General features: G+C 37.0%; 1 protein-coding gene across 1 annotated transcript in view; it reads right to left on the bottom strand.

Moving 5' to 3' along the window:
* The window catches only part of LOC113444091 (stimulated by retinoic acid gene 6 protein-like), a 49512-nt gene that overhangs the window by 762 nt on the left and 24453 nt on the right, over positions 1 to 24297 (bottom strand). The window contains exons 6-17 of the mRNA XM_087926333.1: positions 24199 to 24247; positions 23068 to 23193; positions 16677 to 16747; positions 15463 to 15574; positions 13886 to 14027; positions 10938 to 11013; positions 9878 to 9959; positions 6336 to 6384; positions 6124 to 6241; positions 1661 to 1780; positions 566 to 729; positions 245 to 394 (exon numbers count right to left, since the gene is read on the bottom strand). Coding sequence (XP_087782459.1) covers positions 245 to 394; positions 566 to 729; positions 1661 to 1780; positions 6124 to 6241; positions 6336 to 6384; positions 9878 to 9959; positions 10938 to 11013; positions 13886 to 14027; positions 15463 to 15574; positions 16677 to 16747; positions 23068 to 23193; positions 24199 to 24247 — 1259 coding nt within the window. The remainder of the gene's footprint in view (positions 1 to 244; positions 395 to 565; positions 730 to 1660; positions 1781 to 6123; positions 6242 to 6335; positions 6385 to 9877; positions 9960 to 10937; positions 11014 to 13885; positions 14028 to 15462; positions 15575 to 16676; positions 16748 to 23067; positions 23194 to 24198; positions 24248 to 24297) is intronic.

Genomic DNA, 24297 nt, shown 5'->3' with positions numbered 1-24297 from the left:
GATAGCATAGTTACCTGAAATGGAAACTTCTAACAAAGTATATGGACAAAGTTTTATCTTCATAATAGAAGCCTGGGCAAAAGGTCAAACCGGTGATGAAATGGAAATGTTTAGTTATGGGACCCACCTAAATGAAAACAATCTGCAATGTTCAGGGCTTCTTCCCCAGAAGTGAAGATTCTATTTTAACCTGCCCCGTTGCTTAACATCCCAACAGACCCTGTGGCTTGTGATTCAAGCTTACCTATTACCAATGGCTTACACACAGATGAGTATGAATCGCCAGACAGTTTTTTTTGTTTGACTTTGTCACAAAGGATTTGGCAGAAGCACACAAGGATGGGATTTGTGTGATAGTGGTCCAGAAAAAGCATTCCAATCCAAACTGTGTATCCTGCATAAAAATCATGAGTATTTCTTTTTTGCATGTTAAATGCATCTTCTTGTTCTCCCATCCCACCCACTTTATCCAAGGCTTGAAACAAAGATGCTAATGAGTGGGAAAATCCAGTTCGTTATGTAAAAGTAGATGAGGTTTCCTCTGTAAGGCCATTCAAATGCTTACCTGCATCACATTGTTCATAACCTTTTGGCATTACTGGCCTATCTATCCGTCCAACCAGCCAGACCCCAATAATGATGCTACGGAAGAGTCTCATCAGACAGGAAGTTAAGCCCACGACCACCGAATGGAAGAATAAAAAATAACTGAAGTTTACGAAGACTCTCCTGGAAAACAAGAGGCTATCAGTGAGAAATCTCATGCTTACTCTCCAACTATGGAGGCAGAAACAAATAGTTTTGCTTTTGAATTCAGTTATGAGCTGTGTTAGAATTTGGAGGCAGATACATCCCCAATGGGCTTTTATCAAAGAAGAAAATTTAGTAGTTCTACCTCTCTACATTTGAGGAAGTATAATAAGTTGTACTTGTAGAAAGTTATAATACTTTACTGAGCCCATGAGAAGATGAATAAGGTTTATTTACAAGTCCCACCAATCGTAGTTGATGAAATACAGACTGTTGTACCAAGATGTAATGCAAATATATAAACAAATTTCACTTAATTGAAATTAGCCTACAAATTGCAACATTGGTACAACATTAAAAGATTTATCAGTAAAATAAGATAAACCAGATAAAGACTAGGATTTAAAAAAAGGAGGTAAGAATTATATTGTTAAATCTTCTCTAGTTTTCTTCATGCAGTATTCAACATGAAGAACCTGTTTTCTCTAAAGCGTGAAACAGCATAATACAAATGCTACTCAGTTCTTCTGAAACTGTACTTTTGTACTTAATTTTTCCCCATTGATCTTTTAACTTTTTCCTGCCAAGATTAATGACTAACAAATGGCCGAATTAGAGGCTGAATTAGATTAGCTTCCCTGAGTTATTATTTCCAAATAATGTTTTTATTTGTGTAAATATGAATCCTGTCTCACATTTTCACATCACTTCTTTTTTTCCACATCTTTTTCTGGTCAGTGATTTTAGTCAGGACAGTCAGGAAATAACACCTGCAACACTTTATCTTCCAACAGACACTGCTAAAATATGTTTATCTGGAAGCATCATTGGCTATCAAACCCAGGTGCCGTGCAATGGAAAAAATTATATTCACAGAATAGCAGAAGACATATCATGCCCTAGCACTGACCTGTTATCAAGAGCCAAAGGCTTTTGACTGTCACTCGGTGACATTTTTGGCTGGAGGAAAAACTTGCCACCTACAAACACCTGTATCTTCTTGATCACTATGACAATGATAAACGTCAGGCTGAGAGACAGAAAACAACATTGCATTATATAACCAAACTAAACCATCCTCAGTCTGGGATCCAAAATTTTTATGTTCATCATTATGAATTCTTTGATAATCAGTTATGTACAATATTCAAATTCAAAAGTATTTTTAAAAAGATAAAAGGTGGAATCCTATGAATATAGCACGGATATGAAGGCACAGATTTTGGGGTCGTTTGTACTATGCATTTCTTCCTATCAAACTGACAAATGGTACTTGAAATGATACATCTCATTTCTGACTATGAATATTTCTGCAACTGGAGCAGCAGAAGAAGGAAAATCACCTGCTCTGTACATGTTTTTTTGAGGATGTACAAATCCCTTCTTTATTATCCAGCCAATGAGGTGGATGATGGAGCAAGCGCTCAAAAGTTCCCCAATCCCACCCAGCCAGATTATCTTCTAAGCTTTGATACTGATCAACATGGGCTGATTTAAGATTTAAGATAAATTTATTGTCATTGTACTCAGAAACCTGAGAACAACGAAATTAGGTGCTCTTTCACAACATACAACTGAACAACATCAAAAGACATATACAAATAACAATATAAAACAAATTAAAACAAATAACAATTAAAAACTGTACAACCAGGATATATATATGTTAAGACCACCAGATTCATAACTCTGCATTTAACCTGATCACAGCACTTGGGTAAAAGCTGTTTAAATCTACTTGTCCTGGCTTTCAGCACTCTGTATCGTCTTCCTGATGGTAGGATCTCAAACAACAAGTGGCCTGGATGCGAAGAGTCTCTCAAGATCTTTTGTATCTTCCTTCTACATCCCATGTTGTACAAATCCTCCAATGAGGGAAGAGGACATCCGCTAATCTTTTGTGCCCTTTTTATCACTCTTTGGAGTGCCCTTTTCTCTGCCTCTGTACAACTCCTAAACCACACACAGAGGCAATAAGATAAAATGCTCTCTTTAGAGCTTCAATAAAAGGCAACCAACAGACTCTCTGGCAGTTGTTGTGATCTTAAAAGTCTTTAAAAATACAGTCGTTGATGAGCCTTTTTTTCTAGGGCTAAAGTATTTGCCCCCCATGTTAGATCTTGTTTCAGGGTGATACCTAAAAACTTACATTCTGCCACCTGTTCTACCAAAACACCATCGATGTACAACGGCTGGATATCCGAACTGCTCTTCCTGTAATCCACTATGAATTCCTTCATCTTATTTATATTAAAAATAAGATTGTTTACTTTGCACCAGAGGGACAGCTGATGAACTTCATCCCTGTACGCAGACTCGTCATTATCAGAAATGAGCCCCACCAACGTTGTATCATCTGCAAACTTAATGATCTTATTACTCAGATGAATAGAGGTGCAATCAGACCTATAAATAGTGAATAAAAGTGGACTCAATACACAGCCTTGAGGAGTGCCAGTATTGAGGATCTTCACAGAAGAGATATGTTCATTCATCCTAACCCTTTGTGAACGATGTGATAAAAAATTCAGAATCCACCAACATATGGAGTCCGGTAGCTTCAGATCTTTAAGCTTAGACATCAATCTGTGGGGTAATACTGTGTTGAAAGCAGAACTAAAATCAACAAATAATGTTCTGACATACGTTCCTGATGATGTGAATAATGCTCACATTTGCAGCTTGGTAAATTTTGAAAGGCAGGGAGACCAAACTGTTATTGTCACTGCAGGCACTTACATAACAGTTCCCCATTTGTTTAAAAGCTCCATCCATTTGCCATGTACCATGGGTAAAATCAGAACATACATAAATATCATTCCAAATAACCACTGCACCAAATGCATGATTAGGTATCCTAGAAAAGAAAATTTACAACTGGTTAACGAATGGGGAGAATTAGAAGCTCCCAATAACTTATTCCAATCCCTTTAAGACAAGTGTTCACATACCCCACATTATGTATGCAATTTGAAAAGAGATGAACTTTGATAGTGCTACCTGTTAAAGAATAGGAGAGCTCAGTTAGAAATTTGCAAACATATAAACAAAACATACAATATTTCCAGGAAATCTAAGTGATATATTTGTGTAACTACTTCTGTATAACTACACAAACCAATTCTGTCAGCATCATTTCAGACTAGAAAGAAAATAGGATGCAAAACCCTGAGATGCAACTTCTTTCTACCCATTTATTTTTACCTAAATAAAATTCCAAAAATAAAAGAAATCCCCAAAGGAGAAAAATAACCAAAGAAATATGGATAAATTATGCAGGAAAGCTAGTTTTCTGTTCTTCTATCTATAGCTCTGTCTTGTATTTGTAATTGACATTATCCTGACAGCTTGGCTCAAGAGTGTACTTTGTTTTGAAAACTAGTTAAAGGCAAAGCAGCTGCAGGCTATTTGCATCAATGCTTGTTTTGAATATGTTTTATAAATTCAACCAATGCATGGCACAAATGGGCGGGGACAAAATGGCAGCCACATGACAACTTTTCCTATGCAAAAGTTCTATTTTATATTCTATATTATTTAACATCTGTTAAAAAGATTCATAAAAAGGTCATATATGGATTTAGCATTAGTTATAATAATATGCTGATGATATGTGACTGTACTTTTGCTTCTGTCAGACTTCAAGACTAGGTATCTTGACATATTATTAAGCAGCAATTTTACTATGGGTGAAGGAGTGGATAAAGTTAAAAAATAAAAGAATTTTGGTGATAGAAGGTCATGACCTCCAAATTGGGTGGCATGCCTTTCTATGGGATAAAAAGAATAAGATCCACTCCTATTTTCATAGACATTTGATAAGGGACTCACTTTTACAAAAATGGGAGAAAATTTTAAAAAAGCATTATTTGAAAAGACCAAACTGGATCTCACCTATGGAAGCTATATTATATCCAAATACAAGGGACATTAAAAAAAAAGATTAGATATAAAGAATTGGTAGATGAACAGGGGGAATTAAAAACACTGGATAAACTGAAAGAACAAGCGATAATATTAGACTGGTGGGTATATTTGCAAATTCAAACTAAATTTAAGAAAGATGTAAAGGAGCTAGGGATAGATAAAGATTTACAAAAATGGACCAAATCTTGTCAGGCAAGGATATAAAATTTATATAACACAAACATAAAATTATTTACTGGAGGTAGATAAATTTATTGTCACACCAGAGGAGGAACAACGAAATAAGGTGCTCTCTTTGTCACCAACATTGAAAACATGTGGGTCATATACAAATAACAATATAAAACAAATTAAAACAAATAACAATATAATACAAAAGACTTGGACCAGATTCATAAGCTCTGCATTTAACCTGATCACAGCACTTGGGTAAAAGCTGTTTAAATCTACTTGTCCTGGCTTTCAGCACTCTATATCGTCTTCCTGATGGTAGGATCTCAAACAACAAGTGGCCTGGATGCGAAGAGTCTCTCAAGATCTTTTGTATCTTCCTTCTACATCCCATGTTGTACAAATCCTCCAATGAGGGAAGAGGACATCCGCTAATCTTTTGTGCCCTTTTATCACTCTTTGAGTGCCTTTTCTCTGCCTCTGTACAACTCCTAAACCACACACAGAGGCAATAAGATAAAATGCTCTCTTTAGAGCTTCAATAAAAGGCAACCAACAGACTCTCTGGCAGTTGTTGTGATCTTAAAAGTCTTTAAAAATACAGTCGTTGATGAGCCTTTTTTTCTAGGGCTAAAGTATTTGCCCCCCATGTTAGATCTTGTTTCAGGGTGATACCTAAAAACTTACATTCTGCCACCTGTTCTACCAAAACACCATCGATGTACAACGGCTGGATATCCGAACTGCTCTTCCTGTAATCCACTATGAATTCCTTCATCTTATTTATATTAAAAATAAGATTGTTTACTTTGCACCAGAGGGACAGCTGATGAACTTCATCCCTGTACGCAGACTCGTCATTATCAGAAATGAGCCCCACCAACGTTGTATCATCTGCAAACTTAATGATCTTATTACTCAGATGAATAGAGGTGCAATCAGACCTATAAATAGTGAATAAAAGTGGACTCAATACACAGCCTTGAGGAGTGCCAGTATTGAGGATCTTCACAGAAGAGATATGTTCATTCATCCTAACCCTTTGTGAACGATGTGATAAAAATTCAGAATCCACCAACATATGGAGTCCGGTAGCTTCAGATCTTTAAGCTTAGACATCAATCTGTGGGGTAATACTGTGTTGAAAGCAGAACTAAAATCAACAAATAATGTTCTGACATACGTTCCTGATGATGTGAATAATGCTCACATTTGCAGCTTGGTAAATTTTGAAAGGCAGGAGACCAAACTGTTATTGTCACTGCAGGCACTTACATAACAGTTCCCCATTTGTTTAAAAGCTCCATCCATTTGCCATGTACCATGGGTAAAATCAGAACATACATAAATATCATTCCAAATAACCACTGCACCAAATGCATGATTAGGTATCCTAGAAAAGAAAATTTACAACTGGTTAACGAATGGGGAGAATTAGAAGCTCCCAATAACTTATTCCAATCCCTTTAAGACAAGTGTTCACATACCCCACATTATGTATGCAATTTGAAAAGAGATGAACTTTGATAGTGCTACCTGTTAAAGAATAGGAGAGCTCAGTTAGAAATTTGCAAACATATAAACAAAACATACAATATTTCCAGGAAATCTAAGTGATATATTTGTGTAACTACTTCTGTATAACTACACAAACCAATTCTGTCAGCATCATTTCAGACTAGAAAGAAAATAGGATGCAAAACCCTGAGATGCAACTTCTTTCTACCCATTTATTTTTACCTAAATAAAATTCCAAAAATAAAAGAAATCCCCAAAGGAGAAAAATAACCAAAGAAATATGGATAAATTATACAGGAAAGCTAGTTTTCTGTTCTTCTATCTATAGCTCTGTCTTGTATTTGTAATTGACATTATCCTGACAGCTTGGCTCAAGAGTGTACTTTGTTTTGAAAACTAGTTAAAGGCAAAGCAGCTGCAGGCTATTTGCATCAATGCTTGTTTTGAATATGTTTTATAAATTCAACCAATGCATGGCACAAATGGGCGGGGACAAAATGGCAGCCACATGACAACTTTTCCTATGCAAAAGTTCTATTTTATATTCTATATTATTTAACATCTGTTAAAAAGATTCATAAAAAGGTCATATATGGATTTAGCATTAGTTATAATAATATGCTGATGATATGTGACTGTACTTTTGCTTCTGTCAGACTTCAAGACTAGGTATCTTGACAGCTCCTAATTTCAGAGGGATGAAAAGGAATGCAGATGAGAAAACAAACTGAAATTGGATAAGAAATTATTTCAGGAATTAGATAGGACGGTAGTGAAATTTATATGGATGGGGAAAAAAAACACGAATAAAATTGAAAACATTACAAGATAGTAGAACCAGAGGCGGCCTTGGACTCCCAAAATGGGAAACATATTATTAAGCAGCAATTTTACTATGGGTGAAGGAGTGGATAAAGTTAAAAAATAAAAGAATTTTGGTGATAGAAGGTCATGACCTCCAAATTGGGTGGCATGCCTTTCTATGGGATAAAAAGAATAAGATCCACTCCTATTTTCATAGACATTTGATAAGGGACTCACTTTTACAAACATGGGAGAAAATTTTTAAAAAGCATTATTTGAAAAGACCAAACTGGATCTCACCTATGGAAGCTATATTATATCCAAATACAAGGGACATTAAAAAAAAAGATTAGATATAAAGAATTGGTAGATGAACAGGGGGAATTAAAAACACTGGATAAACTGAAAGAACAAGCGATAATATTAGACTGGTGGGTATATTTGCAAATTCAAACTAAATTTAAGAAAGATGTAAAGGAGCTAGGGATAGATAAAGATTTACAAAAAATGGACCAAATCTTGTCAGGCAAGGATATAAAATTTATAACACAAACATAAAATTATTTACTGGAGGTAGAACCAGAGGAGGAAATTGTTAAGGGACCAATGATTGCCTGGGCAAAAAATGTGGGTCATAATATAAATTTGGATAAGTGGGAAAAGACTTGGACCGAGAACTGGAAGCTGACTTTGTCAACGGTATTCAAAGAAAATCAATATAAAATGTTTTGTAGATGGCACTTAGCTCCAGCACGACTGGTGAAAATGTATCCAACCTTGAAACCAAAATGCTGGCAGTGCAAACAAAAGAAAGGAACGTTTTTTCACATGTGGTGGCAATGTATAGAGGTCAAAAAATACTGGAAGAAAATACAGAGATGGCTTTTTGAGATTACAAAATATAAATGGAATTTGGAACCCCAAACGTTTTTATTAGGTATGATCAAAGGGAATTTGAGTAAAGATAAAAGATACCTTATTGTACACATCTTAACTGCAGCAAGAATCACGTTAACACAAAATTGAAAGAGTGATAAAATACCACCAGATGAAGTTCTGATTCAAAAAATAATGGACTGTGCTGAACTAGATAAATTCACTATGGAACTGAAAGGCAAAGAGGATCTGTCAGCCTTCAAGATTTTCTCCCTTTGCTTTGCATCTTTCAGCTGTCAATAACTAATGAGGGGAGGAGGGGGGAATGGTTATGGGAAGTGAGCTGGAGGTGTTACAAACCAGAACTGTATAAGCTGGGGGGGAGGTTGGTACATTCTTGCTTAGGTTTCTATCCTATGCTATGCGCAGCTGCAACCCTTTATCAAACTATGTCAAGGTCAACGGAGAGGAAGCCTCATCACTACCTGGAGATGTCCACATAATGATATACACAACTTTTAATTGGATGAGCCAATTGAACTATTGGGGGTGGGAACGTTGCCATTACTTTGTAGATGTGATTCATAATTCTTTTGTTGCTACCACTTGATTTCCAGTAAAAGATATCTTTTCTTTGATTACAGGAATCTAAGTATTTCCTTCTTGGATTTTGAATGGAGCACCAGCTGACATTATTCTGAATCTCCACATTACCAGCCCACCCGGAGAATTAATAAATAAATTAATAAATTAATTTTCTTGCGAGGGGGTCTGAACACAATGTCAAATCCAGCCAGCGACCAAGAAGACCTGGGAGCAACTGGAGGACAAGATTCTCTGCTGCTAGAGGAAGCAGGGGAAGCCAACTTGTTAGCAGATCTAAATCTTGGGGAAAAACCAGCTGTAAAACCCAAATGGTCCCTGGGAGTTGGTTGGAAGGATCCTGAGGAAAAGCCTCCTCCAGGAGTGACCACTACCCATCGGCGTGGAAGAGAGGAGCCATGGCAGGAGAAGGAAAGAAAGAATGTTTTACTAACTCATGCCATGAATCTTCTAGATGAAGCTATCGGAGAACCTCAAACTGATCAAAGGTATGAGGGAAAGAGAATACTATGCGACATGGGAAAGGTGGTACGAATGGATGAAGGATAAGGATAAAACTAATGTATAGTCACAAAATAAGAAACATGCATATACAATGACACAATAACTGGTAATGGAAATGAGATTTTTGTATTTTTTGTTTTTAAGGAATTAAAAAAAAATTAAAAAGAGAAAACAAACTGAAGCGGAATTTGGACAAGGTGGAGTTGTTGTGGTTCTGGGGACTAGACTTCAGGATTTCAGAAATATGCCAGAAAATTACAAAGTCATGTTTCCCCTTAAAGATTAAATTCACAGCTTAAAGATCATCCCATAACTGGAACTGAGCCTGGACAATCATGCAGTACTGATATCTGAAGAAAAATCAAAGTCATGCTTGATCTGCCCCCTTTTGGTTAAAAACTATCTGGCATGAGTTGATTGATAGACTGGTAACTTCAACGATATATCACATTGCCTCTATGTCAAAATGGTTGCACTGGCTAGGAGCTACTCTTTTGAATTCAGTGCACCCTGCTCATTATATGTATGAAGACTAACATGCTTTGGGCACGTCGTATTTTGCGGTCCTACCACATTTTTGGCTAACATTTAAGAACTATTTTTGCTTTCTTCCATGCATATTTTCCATAGCTAAATAAAAGGGCATTATAATTATTTATGCTTTATTTTGCCTTGTAGCCCACAACCCCAAGCAGTAGTACTTTTTTGAATGCTGATAACTCACCACGCTTTGAGAAGATGACACTTTCATAGATTCTGACACAAGTAGGTACCTTTTGCCTGCTCTCAACAGTTTAATTTGTTTTCTAGGAGCAAAAAAATATAAATATAAATGTATGTATGTATGTGTGTATATATATATATATATATTTGTTTTCTGAGGTTCTCGCGGGTATTTGTATGTGGATCTTTGGTTGTTCGGGTTTTCTCCCGCGTAAGATTCGAAGTATCTAGGCAACGTTTCGATGAAGTCTCATTCATCATCTTCAGGCTTCTGTCTTCGGCTCTTGCTTCTCGGAGTGAGAAAACCCGAACAACCAAAGATCCATATATATATATATATATATATATATATATATATATATATATATATATATATATATATACATACATACATACATACATACATACACAAAGGCACACATGTATATACACACTTATATACAATACAAACTCTTCCATATTGGTATCTATGAAGAGGAATGAATCAAAAATGTGAATGATTTATATTGAAAGATTGGAGACTTAACGAAGTCTATTAAGGATAATTAGAAGTCCTGAATGTAAAATAGACCATCATTTGGTAGTACTGGCAGAATTCTAACCAAAAAAGGGAACAATGAGCAACATTTGGGAACCATATGTGAATTTTGTACCAAGCAGAAAATGCATGTTTCTTCAGCTGATCATTGAGAAATGTATTAATATGAGAAATAAATTGTATTATACATTTCTTGATTAAGATAAACTATATAATTGAAAATAGGCTTGAATAGGCTTAAATGATGAAACACTTTGCACAGAATATGCAGATGAAGGTTGGTTGTGGAAAGAATGTAGAACAATCTTCCCATTTTCATAATACTCTTTCCCACACCCATTACTATCCACTATTACCCATGCTGATATATTAGCTTCTTGTAAATAGTGGAAAACACAGTGTGAAAATGCTACTATTCATAACTTTTTACAAAACTGGGCAACAGTGTCATAGATATTTTCAATCATCTAATCACAGCATCAATGTTACATCTACACAAGAGTTACGCAATCTATATCTGTACCTGTAGCAGGCTAAGATGTTAAATGCATATCCGATGCATGTGGCAGAAGCAATAACAGTAGTAACAATCCAAATGCCTATAAAACAAACAACATAATCTTAATTCAGAGATGATGCCCTCAAAATACTCCTCATCACGGTCTAGTCAGATAGTCATGGTAAAATACAAAATTTCCAAAATAGTCTATAAACATTCTTCAGACTCTTTTTAATTTACTTTTCCTGTTTTCAAATAACATTTGGACATAGTTAAACTGATTAATTTCTTAACTGCCTTTGTCTTTTTATAATTTTGAAATGTTGTAATATTTTGTTTTTTGTTATTCAGTTATAGATATAGGCTTTATTCACCAATGTTAATGTTTAGGGTAGATGTAAATATTTCACATTCTAGCTGGACAGATGTAGTTTGCTAGTTATTGGGGTAGATCTGGACACATTCAAATCCAAATCCACAGTCGGCTGTGGAAACTCATTGGTGTCTGTGGACCAGCTGTCATCTCTCAGTCCAATGTATCTCATCTGATTGCAGGATGGGTAATAAGACAAATGCAGAGAACACTAACTACTCCTTAAAGAATGACAGGAAATTAATTTAACAAATATAAATAATGTAAATGCTGTTTTAAATGTTTGTATATGTCTTTTCATTTGTCTAGATCAGGAGTCTCCAAACTTGGCAAATTTATCATCAAGGGTGGCTGTGGAATTCTGGGAGTTGAAGTCCCCAAGTCTTAAAAGTTGCTAGGTTTAGAGAGCCCTGGTCTACACCATAACATAAATGTGACTTTCTAAACCTGAAACCTCCTAATGAATCTCTAGAATAAAGAAAGGTCTAAATGATCAGAATAAAAGAAGTCCTGGGTCAGTTCCATGGCTATCAGTTCACATTCTGGATCCCAGAGAGGTCAATCAACATGGCACAAGGGGTTCTTCAACCACTCTTATTCCCTAGGGGTTGATACAAAAGTTGGCCAAAAAAATGGTCTCAAATCACAATCCCATGACCACAGGATTTTGCACCCAGTCATAAAAGTGAGCCAGGTGCCAATCACCCAATAATGGTAACACAAGTACAGGGGTGATGTGACAGTTGTAAGCGTGAGTACAGTTGCAAGTAACTTTTTCCAAGGCCATTGTAACTATGAATGAAAAATGGTCAAAGACTACTTGTAATCAAATCCATCCAAAATCATGACTTCCCTTACCTGTTTTCACACAAAGATAAAAACAGGGAACTATTCTAACTCCCCTATCATTTCTATTGCCTTATATTTGCTCTTCTGCTGCTGCTATAATCATTTCTAAACACTTACTCATGCTAGAAAGGCCAAACAAACACCTGAGTCTTTTAGGGAATGAAACCTAAGGGAAAAAAGATTTCTGGTCAGCTAAAAACTCCTTACAACTCATTTTCAGGTCAATGCTACAGCCATAGGTTTTGAAAGACAATTATATTTTGCTATCAGAACTGTAGCCACATAGAGCTATCTAACAGAGAAAAGTATAAACGGATTTATTACCAGGGGTGGGATTCTATGTAGTTGGACTGGTTCTATAGAAATTCTATAGAACCGGTTGTTACAATTCTGCACAGTTTGGAGAACCTGCCAATTGTGCCACTGGCTGCCCCTCCCCTCCCCTCCTGACCCACTCACTCCTTAGCTGGCATGCATGCCATCCAACTTGTCTGCTCCTAATTTTTGGCAACTTGCGATTTTTCCTTCCCCCTGACCATCAGCTGTTCTGACTATCAGCTGTGCCGGGAGATTTAGATTAGCTAGAAAACAGAAAATCGTTGGAGCTGAACCTTCCTTAGGCCTGAAGCTTTTATTTTTCAGTGCAGACTCAGGTAGCAGATTGCAGAATGGTAGGTGTCTGAGTGAATCTGTGATTCTGGGAGCAACTCAATCTGCCTGCCTGCTTTGCCTGATTTTGGGTAAAAGTTGCTCTTTTTTATTAAAAAAAATCAGTATTTACAGAAATACTTACATACAAGCTATGCCCAGCCAGTCACATGACCACCAAGCCACACCCAGAAATTAGGCCACGCCAAAAGAACTGGTTATTAAGAAATTTGAATCCCACCCGTTTATTACCTTAAAGACCAAGGAAATCTGACAAAAAAAGTTCTGTTGAACATTTGCCAATCATTGTTTAAAGACAAAAATAAACCAGCCTAATGATTGCAACTAAATAGCAGAAATTTCCAGTGCAAGTAAGTAATTACCTTATACTACTCTATATCTTCTTGCTTTCATCCTACACTCTTTAATATAATTGCCATCTACCTTAAAATATATACATTTTAATTATTCCCTGCCAGCATGGATATTGAAAAAAGAATACATTCTCTTCCTTCCAGCTGGAAAATGCTAATACAGTAGGAAATGCGGATGGGAAAACTTTAGGAAAGAAATTTAGCTTATATTTGAGGGTTTGTCAATCTCTGACCAGAGCACGGGATTATGAACATATTTATTTTATTTGTATGAAATTCATATTTTTGTATTCAAAAGAGTCCTTACAGCAGTGGATATAGAGGGCCAATGGAGAATAGAACACCTTCTCCTGAGAAGCCATTTTTCTACTCTACTGAAGAAATGGTGGCCTTCTCCTTTTGGCTTAGCAAACCATGCTGGGTTCCAAAAAGGAAGGTGGTTTTGCACAAAGGAGAAGCTTCTTTTCTTCAAGGTCAATTTTAGAGACTTGAAGTTACAAGCCCTCCATAAAGGGCATTTTCCAACCTAGCTGCTCTTCTTCCCATTGTGAAAAGAAAGAATGGACGTACAAGAGCTAGGTGCTCTTTTTTTCCCCCTTCAAGCACTATCAGGTTTTTGTTTAGGCACAACATTATTAGAAGTTTGTCGTTCTCTTTTTCAGTGCAACTGGTACATTATACCACCCATGGAAAAGTAATGGTATAGTCACAAAATATTATGCCTTTACCTTCTAAGACACGAATAAACTCTGCAAAGTCTTGAAGCCATGATGCATCTCCCGAAACTGAAAAACCTTCTTCGAAGAACTTATGCAGTTTTTTGAGTATTGTGATAAGTGATTTGATCAAAAAAAATTCAAACCCAATAAACTGGAAGAGAAATGAAAGATAATGATGCAGAAAAATGTCTGAAGTGAAAATTATAAGAAAACAATACATACCTTTAGGGACTCCCATTAGTTCAGAATGCGTTCACAATTGACCTGTAGACCTTCACACCTACAGCAATTTAAGTTGGGGGAGATCTGTTAGCTAAATCCCTCAACAGGAATAGATCCCATCTGTTAAGAGGTGTGTGGGTGTGAGTGTGGGTGTATGAATTCCTCCCTTGTTATTTAACCTTAAGAGACAGGAGATCTCTCTCTCTCTCTCTCTCTCTCTCTCTCTCTCTCTTTTACAGGAAGGGATGCAACCCATGCAGACTTCTAAAGTAGTGAGTAACTTGATTGATTGTCATCACTCTTGATTTTACTTTGTTTGTGCTCAGGACAAACCATGCAAAGCTAGCTTCTTCTCTGGATTCACCATCTTAATCATCATCTTAGATGAAATTTCCTTTGCTGATTAAGAGAAAATGTTCCTTTGTTCATACTTCTCTTCCTGGAGCCTAATCCTTTCTTCAACTGTAATGTTTATTTTTATTTACTGTTAACATACTCTAAAGACTAGTTTACAAAGATAGTTTTGGTGCCAATTTTTGTTGTACGTGTCATGAGACCCATATCTCTCCAAGGGCTCATTCTGCCCTGTGATCCATTGCTGGCAGAAAGGGGAAGGCATTTTTCCCTTTGCCTTGTTTCTATAACCTGACCAACAACAGGAAAGGATGTGGCAACACAAGCTAATTGAAGGTCATAATTCCTGCATCTCCCCAGACTATCCTGGTTGGTGGGCAGGCAAAATCTTTATACAGGAATCTGTGCTACTTCAAGTACAGTAAATAACTTGGCTTTGTTGTGTTCACATAGCTTATATTAATACAATATTAATATAATATTATATAATATAATATATAATATTATATTATATTAATATAATATTAAGATACAATATAGTTTGTGTCTTAATTGTTACATAAAGCCAAGTAATTGTGATTGTCAAATACAAGAAGTATGGTTATTCACCAAAGCATGTTTAAAACAAATGTTGCTTGGCTTGATGGATGAACTTAATCTGCAACAAATAGCATTGCACATGACTACTAAAATTCTCAATTAAAGCTGTATGAGAATATATCTAGAAATTAATTTCTAATTGATCTTTGCTTTAACAAATAAGATTCTACTTCTAGGAGTTTATCCTCTTATTCATCATTTCCCCCAAAATAAGACCTATCCCAAAAATAATTTTGCTCAACATGCAAAATATAGCATGCACTACAGCTTAGCTTCAATGATCAACGCCTGTCCCTTTGGACTACAGATAACAGCTGATCCCTAGAATGCTTTCAGTGCAAGATGATTTGATTGGACCAAAAGCAGCAGTGATTTCCTTGCTGAAAGCATCATGCATTGCCTTGCCTTACCATGTAAAGACATAGGAACATAACGACAATTGTGCTGATTAATCTGCTGGGGAATTTAAAGTAGGGGTCCCATTGATACAACTTTCTCTGAAACCAGTTTTTCTGGGGATTCCTGTTGGTAGATAAAAATATAGGGGTGTTAAGTAACAACAACAACACAATAAAAAACCAGATCATTCTCCAAAGCTGCTTTGCGTATGATAGAAGAAAGTCCATTTCCTTTATTTCTCTGAATTTGAAATTACCATTGCTATTTGGCCTAGTTCTATCAACAGAACCCTTATTGCGAGGGTCTTTATCCCTCAGTGTGGCTGGATTGTAGATGATAGGAATGAATGAGAAAAACAAAAAACAATGAACAGGATATGGGTGACCAACACGCTCTATTTTTTCCCAAACTAGTCTTGCCCAGTATCTCCATTTGTGAATTCCCCTCCCAGCTTCCAGCAAGCAAAGTCAATGGAGAAGATGGCAGGGGAGGTTGCAAGTTGCTCTGTTAAGTCACTCTCATCCTCTCCTTCCAAGGGACACTCATACATATTCACCCACACAGCAAAAGCCACCCCAGCCTCACTGCACTTGCGCCATATCTTGCTTTCTTTCTAGCCTGATTTGGTCCATTTGGGACTCACCCAACAACCTCGTTTAATGATGGCAATGGGGAGTGCTGGATTGTTATTGCTAAGGGGTGTAATCACATGATATCATGCTTTACAACCACCATGACTTAGTGATGTAAACTCCAATCCCAATTACTCTCATTAGTTGAGGATTACCTATAAGCAGCATTTTCAAAACATTTCTTTCTCCATCAGAATGTCATGAGAATCAAAGCTTAAAGACAACACATCACTTTGCCAGCAAGATATTGTGGGTTTTGCTGAGGATCCCAAGGTTAGCATGTTTATTCTAGGGTAAGCTTTTCAGCAGTACAGTCCATATGCTCACAGGCATACCTGCACCTGATGTCTGTATTGAATTCAATTCAAACCTTAAGCCAGAATACACTGACTAACCATTAGGGATCCATGAAATTCCAGATGCTTTTCAGCTAATGTTATCATTTTATCGAATGTGAGCCTAACTATTGCTCTGTTGACAGAAAGATTTTGCTCATATTGGTATTAGCCAATTATCTGACACTGAAAAAAAGAAAAAAGAATTATCAGAATACGTCAAAGCAAAAACGTCTCCAACGACAAAATGATCCTCACCCAAGCACAGGCTTTCTCAGCAACCGCTGGACATACTGCAACTGGTATTGTTCCATAAGAGAATCTTTGTCCTGTATAGTAAATAAAACAGCTTTACACAGAATTACAAACCGTGTGTGTGTGTGTGTGTGTGTAAGAGAGGGGGGGAGGGAGGGAGGGAGTGGGAAGGGGAGAGAGAGAAATGAGAGAGAGAATGAACTTTTAGGGATTAAAAAACTCAAAATGGATACATAATATTAACCCAGGTTTATTTCTGCTAGTGCATATAACTGACAAAGAGCATGATTAGACCAGAGGTGGTATTCAACAGGTTCTGAACAGTTCTGGAGAATCAGTAGCAGAAATTTTGAGTAGTTCGGACTGGCAAATACCACCTCTGACTGGCCCCGCCTCCATCTATTCTCTGCCTCCCAAGTCCCAGCTGATTGGCTGGGTCTTCTTTTGTTGCCCTGCACAGGAGAACAGAGCTGGAAAGCAGGTTAGTGGGGTGGGAAGAGTGGGAATGGGGATTTTGCAATAACCTTTCCCCAGGAGTAAGGAGGGAATTGGGATTTTACAGTATCCTTCCCTTGCCACGCCCACCAAGCCACGCCCACAGAACTGGTAGTAAAAAAAAATTGAATCCCACCACTGGGTTAGACCCACTGCAGATAATGCAATGTGCCTAGCTGAATTGTTTATTCAGAGCATACCAAGTGACTTAACATACTTCTTATGCTTTTAACTGATACCTCAGGAAGCTGTCATGGAAGTACAGTAGACCTTAAAGCCAAAAATGCCAATATGGCACCAATGGAAACAATGAGCAGAGCTCATTTTAAGAACCCACAGGCTTCTGAGTGTGATTATAACATCTTATAAAAACATTAGAATGGATGTTTAGGCTGGATTATAACCATGGGAGGCCTTGCGATAATTGGTCTCTCATCTTTTCTGCTGCTACCATCTGTGTTAGGGAAGGTTTAACATCAAAAAAGAATAAAGCCATATAAAAGTTGCCTGTCCATTCAGGGCATGGTTGAAATAATGCTGAAGGTGAACATTTTGGATATCCCTGAAAATATTAGAGTGTTGGCCTTACTTCAATGTCCTACAATTGCACAAGAAAAGATACATTTTTCCAGGGGAGTCTTAAGAGTATCTTCTTTGTAATAATGCCAAAAGTGATTATACATACTGTAGTCTGGATGAAAGTTTTCCTTAGTTTGGGAAATGTCATGAGGTAATTGGTCATTCCCCAGAAACCCTTTTCCCTATTTCCCTAAACTATTTATCTTGATCTGAATTTTGATATAATTTGCAAGTAGTCCTTGCTTACAAACTCCTCATTTAGCTACTGTTCAGAATTATGATAGCACCGAACAAATGAGATGATTGGTCCTCATAGTTGTGGCTATCACAGCATCCTCACAGTCATGTGGTTGTGATTCCAGTGCTATGCAACTGGCTCTTAACATGCACTGCAGCATTCTGTGGTCGCGCGATTGCCATTTGTGACCTTAACTGTTGGCTTTCAAAAGCAAAGCCCATGAAGATGCTGGCAGGAGGTCACAAATGGCAAATTTTCAGTCCAAATTACTGTCATTAAGTGAGGACTACTTGTAGTTTCTATAGGAGTGTATGTTCGGCATGTTCTTATCTCAACAATCTAACCCTAGTGTTGGAACTTCCGGTTTGCAGGGCTTCGGTGGCGGCAGGAATCTGCGATCGTACGCGGTTTCTGCCTGCGCTCGCCGCTGGAGTGCCCCGAGCCAGCCAGCTTTGGGGCTAAGCCACCCCGTAGAGGTGGTGAAGACAGAGGAGACTCAGCAGGGTTCGAGGGGAGCAGCACCTCCCCTCCTCAGCTGGCTTAACTCCTTTTTCCGAACGCGGTAAAGAGCGGCGGTCAGAAATGGCCGCTTCAAAGCACTCATCCGGAAAAGAAAGTGCAGGAGGAAGTTAAGAAGTGAAAGTTCTGGCTGACCGGGATAGGAAGCAACATTCAAGGTATCCTGGAATTTAAATTTTAAAAAAAGATACATCGCTCCCAAAGAAGATCCAGAACCAGCGAATGAAAGTAAAAAGGGAAAGTTTGCTTTTTCTTACTCTCCTTCCTTACGGTGACAGCAGATGAATGAGAAATCGGAAAAACCCACTTTGGCATCAGCAGGTAATTAAACTGGAAAATCAAAGCCAAGGGGACAATAAAGATTTCTGAACACTGAAAAAACTTTTTTTTGCTGTAAGTGGGAAGGGAGAGGAAAAGAAATATGAGTAAGATTTGGCTGGAGAAGGCTGCTTGGAATTTAAAAGAATTTAAAGTTAAATTGTAACAAGACTTCTAAAAGATATATTTTAATTGGAACTTTGTAACTGAATTGTAACCCCAAGAAGAGAAAGTGAAAAAAGAAGAAAGTGTTAAATGAAACAGCTTGTGTGTATTTGGACTGCTTGGTGACTTTGGGACTTTTGGAAATTATATTTGAATGATTAAAAACACCTGGGTGGTTGTTTAAAAATTTTTTTACAATGGCATCACTTGTGGATGAACTGAAAATGGAATTTAAAAAATATAAAGAAGAGGAACAAGAAGGGAAGGGCTCTTTTGGCTCTGTTTTTCATTTCTTAGAAATGGCAGTCTCTACCTATGAGAAACTACAAGAAACTGCGCAACAAGAAGATTGGGACAAAGAAGAAGCCATCTTTAATGAACAAGTAATTTTATCTGGGGAAGAAAGGGGAAAGGGGGGAAAGAGAATGGAGAACTTAAGACCTAAAAAAACAACCAAAAAAGGGAAAAATAAGGTGAAAAGTGGATATAATGTCAGAAAGCAACAGAAAGGAGGAATACAGAAGAGGGAAATGGAGATGGAGAGACAAGGGGGTAAAAAGGGCAGAGTGAAGAAGCAAGGGAGGAAGGGAAGAGAAGCTACAAAGGTTTGAAACAAGATGTAAAGAAACAGGATTTATTTAGAGATAATGGTTAAAAATATAACTGAAAAAGAGATTCTGCAAAGGTACATAAGACTGTATTGTTGTATTTGTATTAGAAATAATGTTAGAAAATTGGAACAACATATTATAAAATGGGATAAAATATCCAATGTAATTCAGTGAAACTTTTTTTTTGAATAAAATAAATGAAATGAAATATGAGAGAATTGAATTAAGAAGGAATGGGAACATTTTAATTACATAATATTTTAAAATATAAGTGAAATGAGGGGGAAGTAACTACGCAAAATTTATAAGTGTTCCCATAGAAGCATGATACCTATTTGAAAAGGAATATGTAAAATGTTTAAGATTTAAATGAATATTAATTTTAATGATAGAGTTCAATTGGTATGGATTATTGTTTTAATTATATTATACATTTATAGTTTTTTCTCTTCTTAAAATATAGTGCGTAGCTTTAGAACGTACTAAGCAGAATCCGAATGAAAGTTATGTATTATATTAAGTGTTAAATTTAGGGGAAAGATATAAAGGTGTCATACTCCAATCTGTGATTACAAGAGAAATTTTGTGTTAATGAGAAAAGATAAGCTGAAACAGGACAGACAAAGGATATAAGTATAATGATTTAAATTGAGAATAAATAAATAAAATAGAATTAAGAGAGTGAAAAGAAGGGAGAAGCTATATAGAAAATGTAGAATGGTAATAAGATATGGAATGGTATATAAAAGTGAGCATGAACTTGAATTTATGTCTGTACGAAGAGATGTAACCCGGGATCAAGCTGCTTTCAAAAAAGATGTTTTATGTTTTTGTGTTTTGTGTTTTGTTTGTATATGTTTTTTAAAAATTAATAAAATTTTTGGGGAAAAAAACAATCTAACCCTAGTGTTTATTTGATGAGATTGTTCCAGCTTAGGTGGCAGTCATCAGCTATTATTAATGAGACTAAGCCCAAGGAGAAGAAGTGGAGTTTTAACTAGTAATTTAACATTAACCTAACTTCACTTTTTGGCATCCCAGGTTCTAACCTAAGAAGAGCATTGGAAACAGCAAGTAGAATCCTCAAAAATTTAGTCTGATCTGCCTCAGGATAATTTCTCTCAGCATTGAGCTCCAACATTCAGACAAGTATATAACGTGGAACAATTTCAAAGTAGCTGAAATTAATTAATCTCTGCTGTCTGAGGAATTAGATGAAAGGTGTCCAAAAAGAGAGGGAATAGTTTCACAAGAAGAAATTATTACAATTAGCTGATCAAGCAACACTCTTGAGTGCAAAATGTGGACAGATGGTAGGAGATAGTCAGGCTGAGCCCAAGGAGAAGCGGGTCAAATGCATCATCAGCCTCGAGTCCCTTTGTGCCCATAAGAGATCTAAGTCCAGCCTATCTTGAATTCCATTGACTCTTATCTACCATCAATTTGCTTTGATTGTTAGTAGTTCAGATTCTTATAGAGAAATTAAGTTTGCAATAGACCTATATATTCACTGAACTGCCTGGACTCCTGATTTCCCACACTTGACATGGATCCAGTTAACCACAAGGCTATTATAGAATTTCCTGGCACATGCTCGTTATAAAATATATCTATATAAATATATAACTATAAAATATAGGCTAACACAAGCATTATTCCCTTATTAGTATTATTCTAGATATTTCCTTATCCCTACAATTTGCATATCTACAATGAAGTTTGCGATATAAGCATGAGATAGAAAAGCATAGAACTATTATTGTTTAGAGATAATTAATGTATAATTAATTATAAGATTGAGATTGTTTTATATTTCAGCAGCACAATGGCAAACTTTGCACCTGCTTTGAAACTTAATCACATAAATGTTTTCTTCAAAACTATTTCACTTTTGCGCTCATGTGAGAAGCACCAAGGTACGTCTGGTGAAAAGAATCAGATACTGACATCACCATTGCCCTGGGGACACCCAGTTGGGGGCTCTTTCCACGTCCCGGGCAGGAGGTGGAGTGAAGCACAAGAGCTCAACCCCACCCACAGCAGCACTCGCATCTCCAACGTGGGCTTGCTAACCTCCTGCCCAGCACCCCAACCATTCCAGATACCATGTTCCAACACTGAGATTAATATTGATCCCTACCTGCTACATACATGATTACTTATTAATGGCTTATAATATGAAATGTATACTATTAAAATATTTATTTTTATTTATTTACATCCTGCCTTTATTATTTTTATAACAATTCAAGGCAGTGAACATGCCTAATCATCTTTCTTCCTCCTATTTTCCCTTCAACAACACTGTGTGGGGGTTGGGCTGAGAGAAAGTGATGGGCTCAGAGACACCCAGCCAGCTTTCATGCCTAAAGCAGATCAAGAACTCAGTCTTTAGGTATGAAAGCTGGCTGGGTGTCTTGGTTTCTAACCTGGTGCTTTAACCACTAGACGAAATCAGCTGTTTGATACATAAAAGAGCTTATTAATTTCATGGAAAAGTAAGTTAAGTTAAGTTAAGTTAAGTTAAGTTAAGTTAAGTTAAGGTAAGGTAAGGTAAGGTAAGGTAAGGTAAGGTAAGGTATGGTATGGTATGGTATGGTATGGTATGGTATGGTATGGTATGGTATGAGATGGTAGAGGAGAGGAGAGGAGAGGAGAGGAGAGAATTGGCCGTGTATGATCGGACACACAATTTTCAAAAATGGTGACCCTTACTTGGTTGAAAGCTACAGACCAATCTCATTGTTGTGTTGTGTTACGTGCAAAGTTATGGAATCAATTATTAATCAGTGCATTATCTTCCACCTAGAGTCTAACAACTTACTCTCCAATAAACAATCTCCAGAATTTCCCAGCCCGCATGAAAAACACTGATCTATAAGGCTTGGAAAACTATCAAGAATTGGGGAGTGTGGTTAAATCTTAGAAGACATGAGAATATCTGGCTATGGAAATCAATTATTAAGTCTTCCAAAAATGTGGAAATTTTTGACCAAATTTGAAATGTTACCATTTTATGCTTACAATACTGATTATAGGCAGGGGGGTTAGTAATTTTAATTTTATTTTACTGTGATTGTAGACCATCACAACTGTACTTCTGTATTTCTCTAGGCAGTTAATAAAGCTAAATAAATCCAGAAAACCATAATAACATTCATTAAAAACAGTGAAACTAGCAGATAGCAGGTGACGCATAATCTCTATTTCCAAACTCTTGTAGAAGTAACCATTTTTTACCTACTTTAAATGGCCAAAATAGTAAGAAAGGGATAAGATCGCCAGATATGTTCTCATTTCTTAAATCAGTGAGTCTGATTTAATAATTAGCTTATTTCACAATTCTTTTTCTAGGTTTGTCTTTGGTATTCAATTACATTTAAAGAACTTTCCTTTCATTGGAGTACAATCAAATAATCCAAATGAAGTAATTAAAAGAGAGGACTTCAATGCTGCTATAAATACTCACATTTTGGTTCCATACAGATGAAAATCTCACTGCTTTCACAAATTTAAAAAGGAAATGTCCTAGCAGAAGGAACAGGAACAGCAAGGATGGCCACTTCAGAATTACGTCCGTGTACTTTCCAAAAAGCTAGGCACGGAAAGCAGAATTACCAACAAAGTTGATCCACTCTTCTTCCTTCCCTGTGTAAATTCAGCTTAAATTATGCAGTAAATTAATTGTAGTGAACACTGAAGCTTGACTTGAGGTTCATACCAGAAATCTTGGCTCTTCAGGGGAAGGACCAGAGGTGGTATGCTATCGGTTCAGCTGAACCAGTAGTAAAAAAAAAAAGGGCTCCAATGATCAGCTGAGAGGATAAAGAAAAGCGCAGGATCGGCCCCACCTCTGCGCTTTTCTCTTCTTTATTCTCTCAGCTGATTGGTGCTGAGGGCCTCAGTTGGTGTCTGGAAAGCTGCATGCATATGTTAAGTGCGCACGCGCAATCACCAAACTAGTAGTGGAACAGGTAGGATCCCACTGCTGGGAAGGACTTTATTCAGTCACAAAGGCCAAGTTTGTTTTAATCTTGTGATCTAATGGGAAAGATATGCATAGAAAGCATAATAGATTTTCTATAGACCTAACTAACCTTAGCTTACACCATATTGTTTTTGTGCATCGTGCTCAGGGGATTTTCTTCCAGCAGCAAGCCAGCTAAATTTTCATTAGATTGATGCACTGAATGCCTTTAAGTCAGGGATGTCAAAAGCCCGTGCTCCAGATATGGCCAATGGGATGCTTAGATTTCGCCCGTGGGCCTGCCCTGGAAACAGTGAAGGACCAGCCCATGGTGCCTCTACCAGTGAAAACAGAGCTCGGGAGGACCACGTGCAGCCTGCCCAGGGTCCATTTTCAACTGCAACAGCCTCCTGGAGCCCTCTGCCAGTGAAAATGAAGCCCAGGAGGATGTTGCGGTTGAAAACGAAGCCTTGATGAATGACCTTGAGTTGGCCACGCCCCCTCCCCCAGCCCTCCAGGGTCAAACACTACTCTGATGTGCCCCTCAATGAAATTGAGTTTGACACCCCTGCCTTAAGTGAACCTCCAATTACCATAGTAAAATAGTAATAATTGTCAAAAATAAATACGTACATTGTCATTAGGAGAGCAGTCTAAAATGTCAAAGATCGTGGCAACTGCCCTGTAAAATACATGGAGTTATTATTTTCATAACTTAGCAGTAGAAATGAT

Source organism: Pseudonaja textilis, chromosome 2, assembly GCF_049901715.1.
Source record: "Pseudonaja textilis isolate UNSWEBS1 chromosome 2, rPseTex1.2, whole genome shotgun sequence".
NCBI classification, from domain to species: Eukaryota; Metazoa; Chordata; class Lepidosauria; order Squamata; family Elapidae; genus Pseudonaja; species Pseudonaja textilis.
The sequence above is the reverse complement of the archived record's forward strand: the minus strand, read 5'-3'. Positions and strand labels throughout refer to the sequence as shown.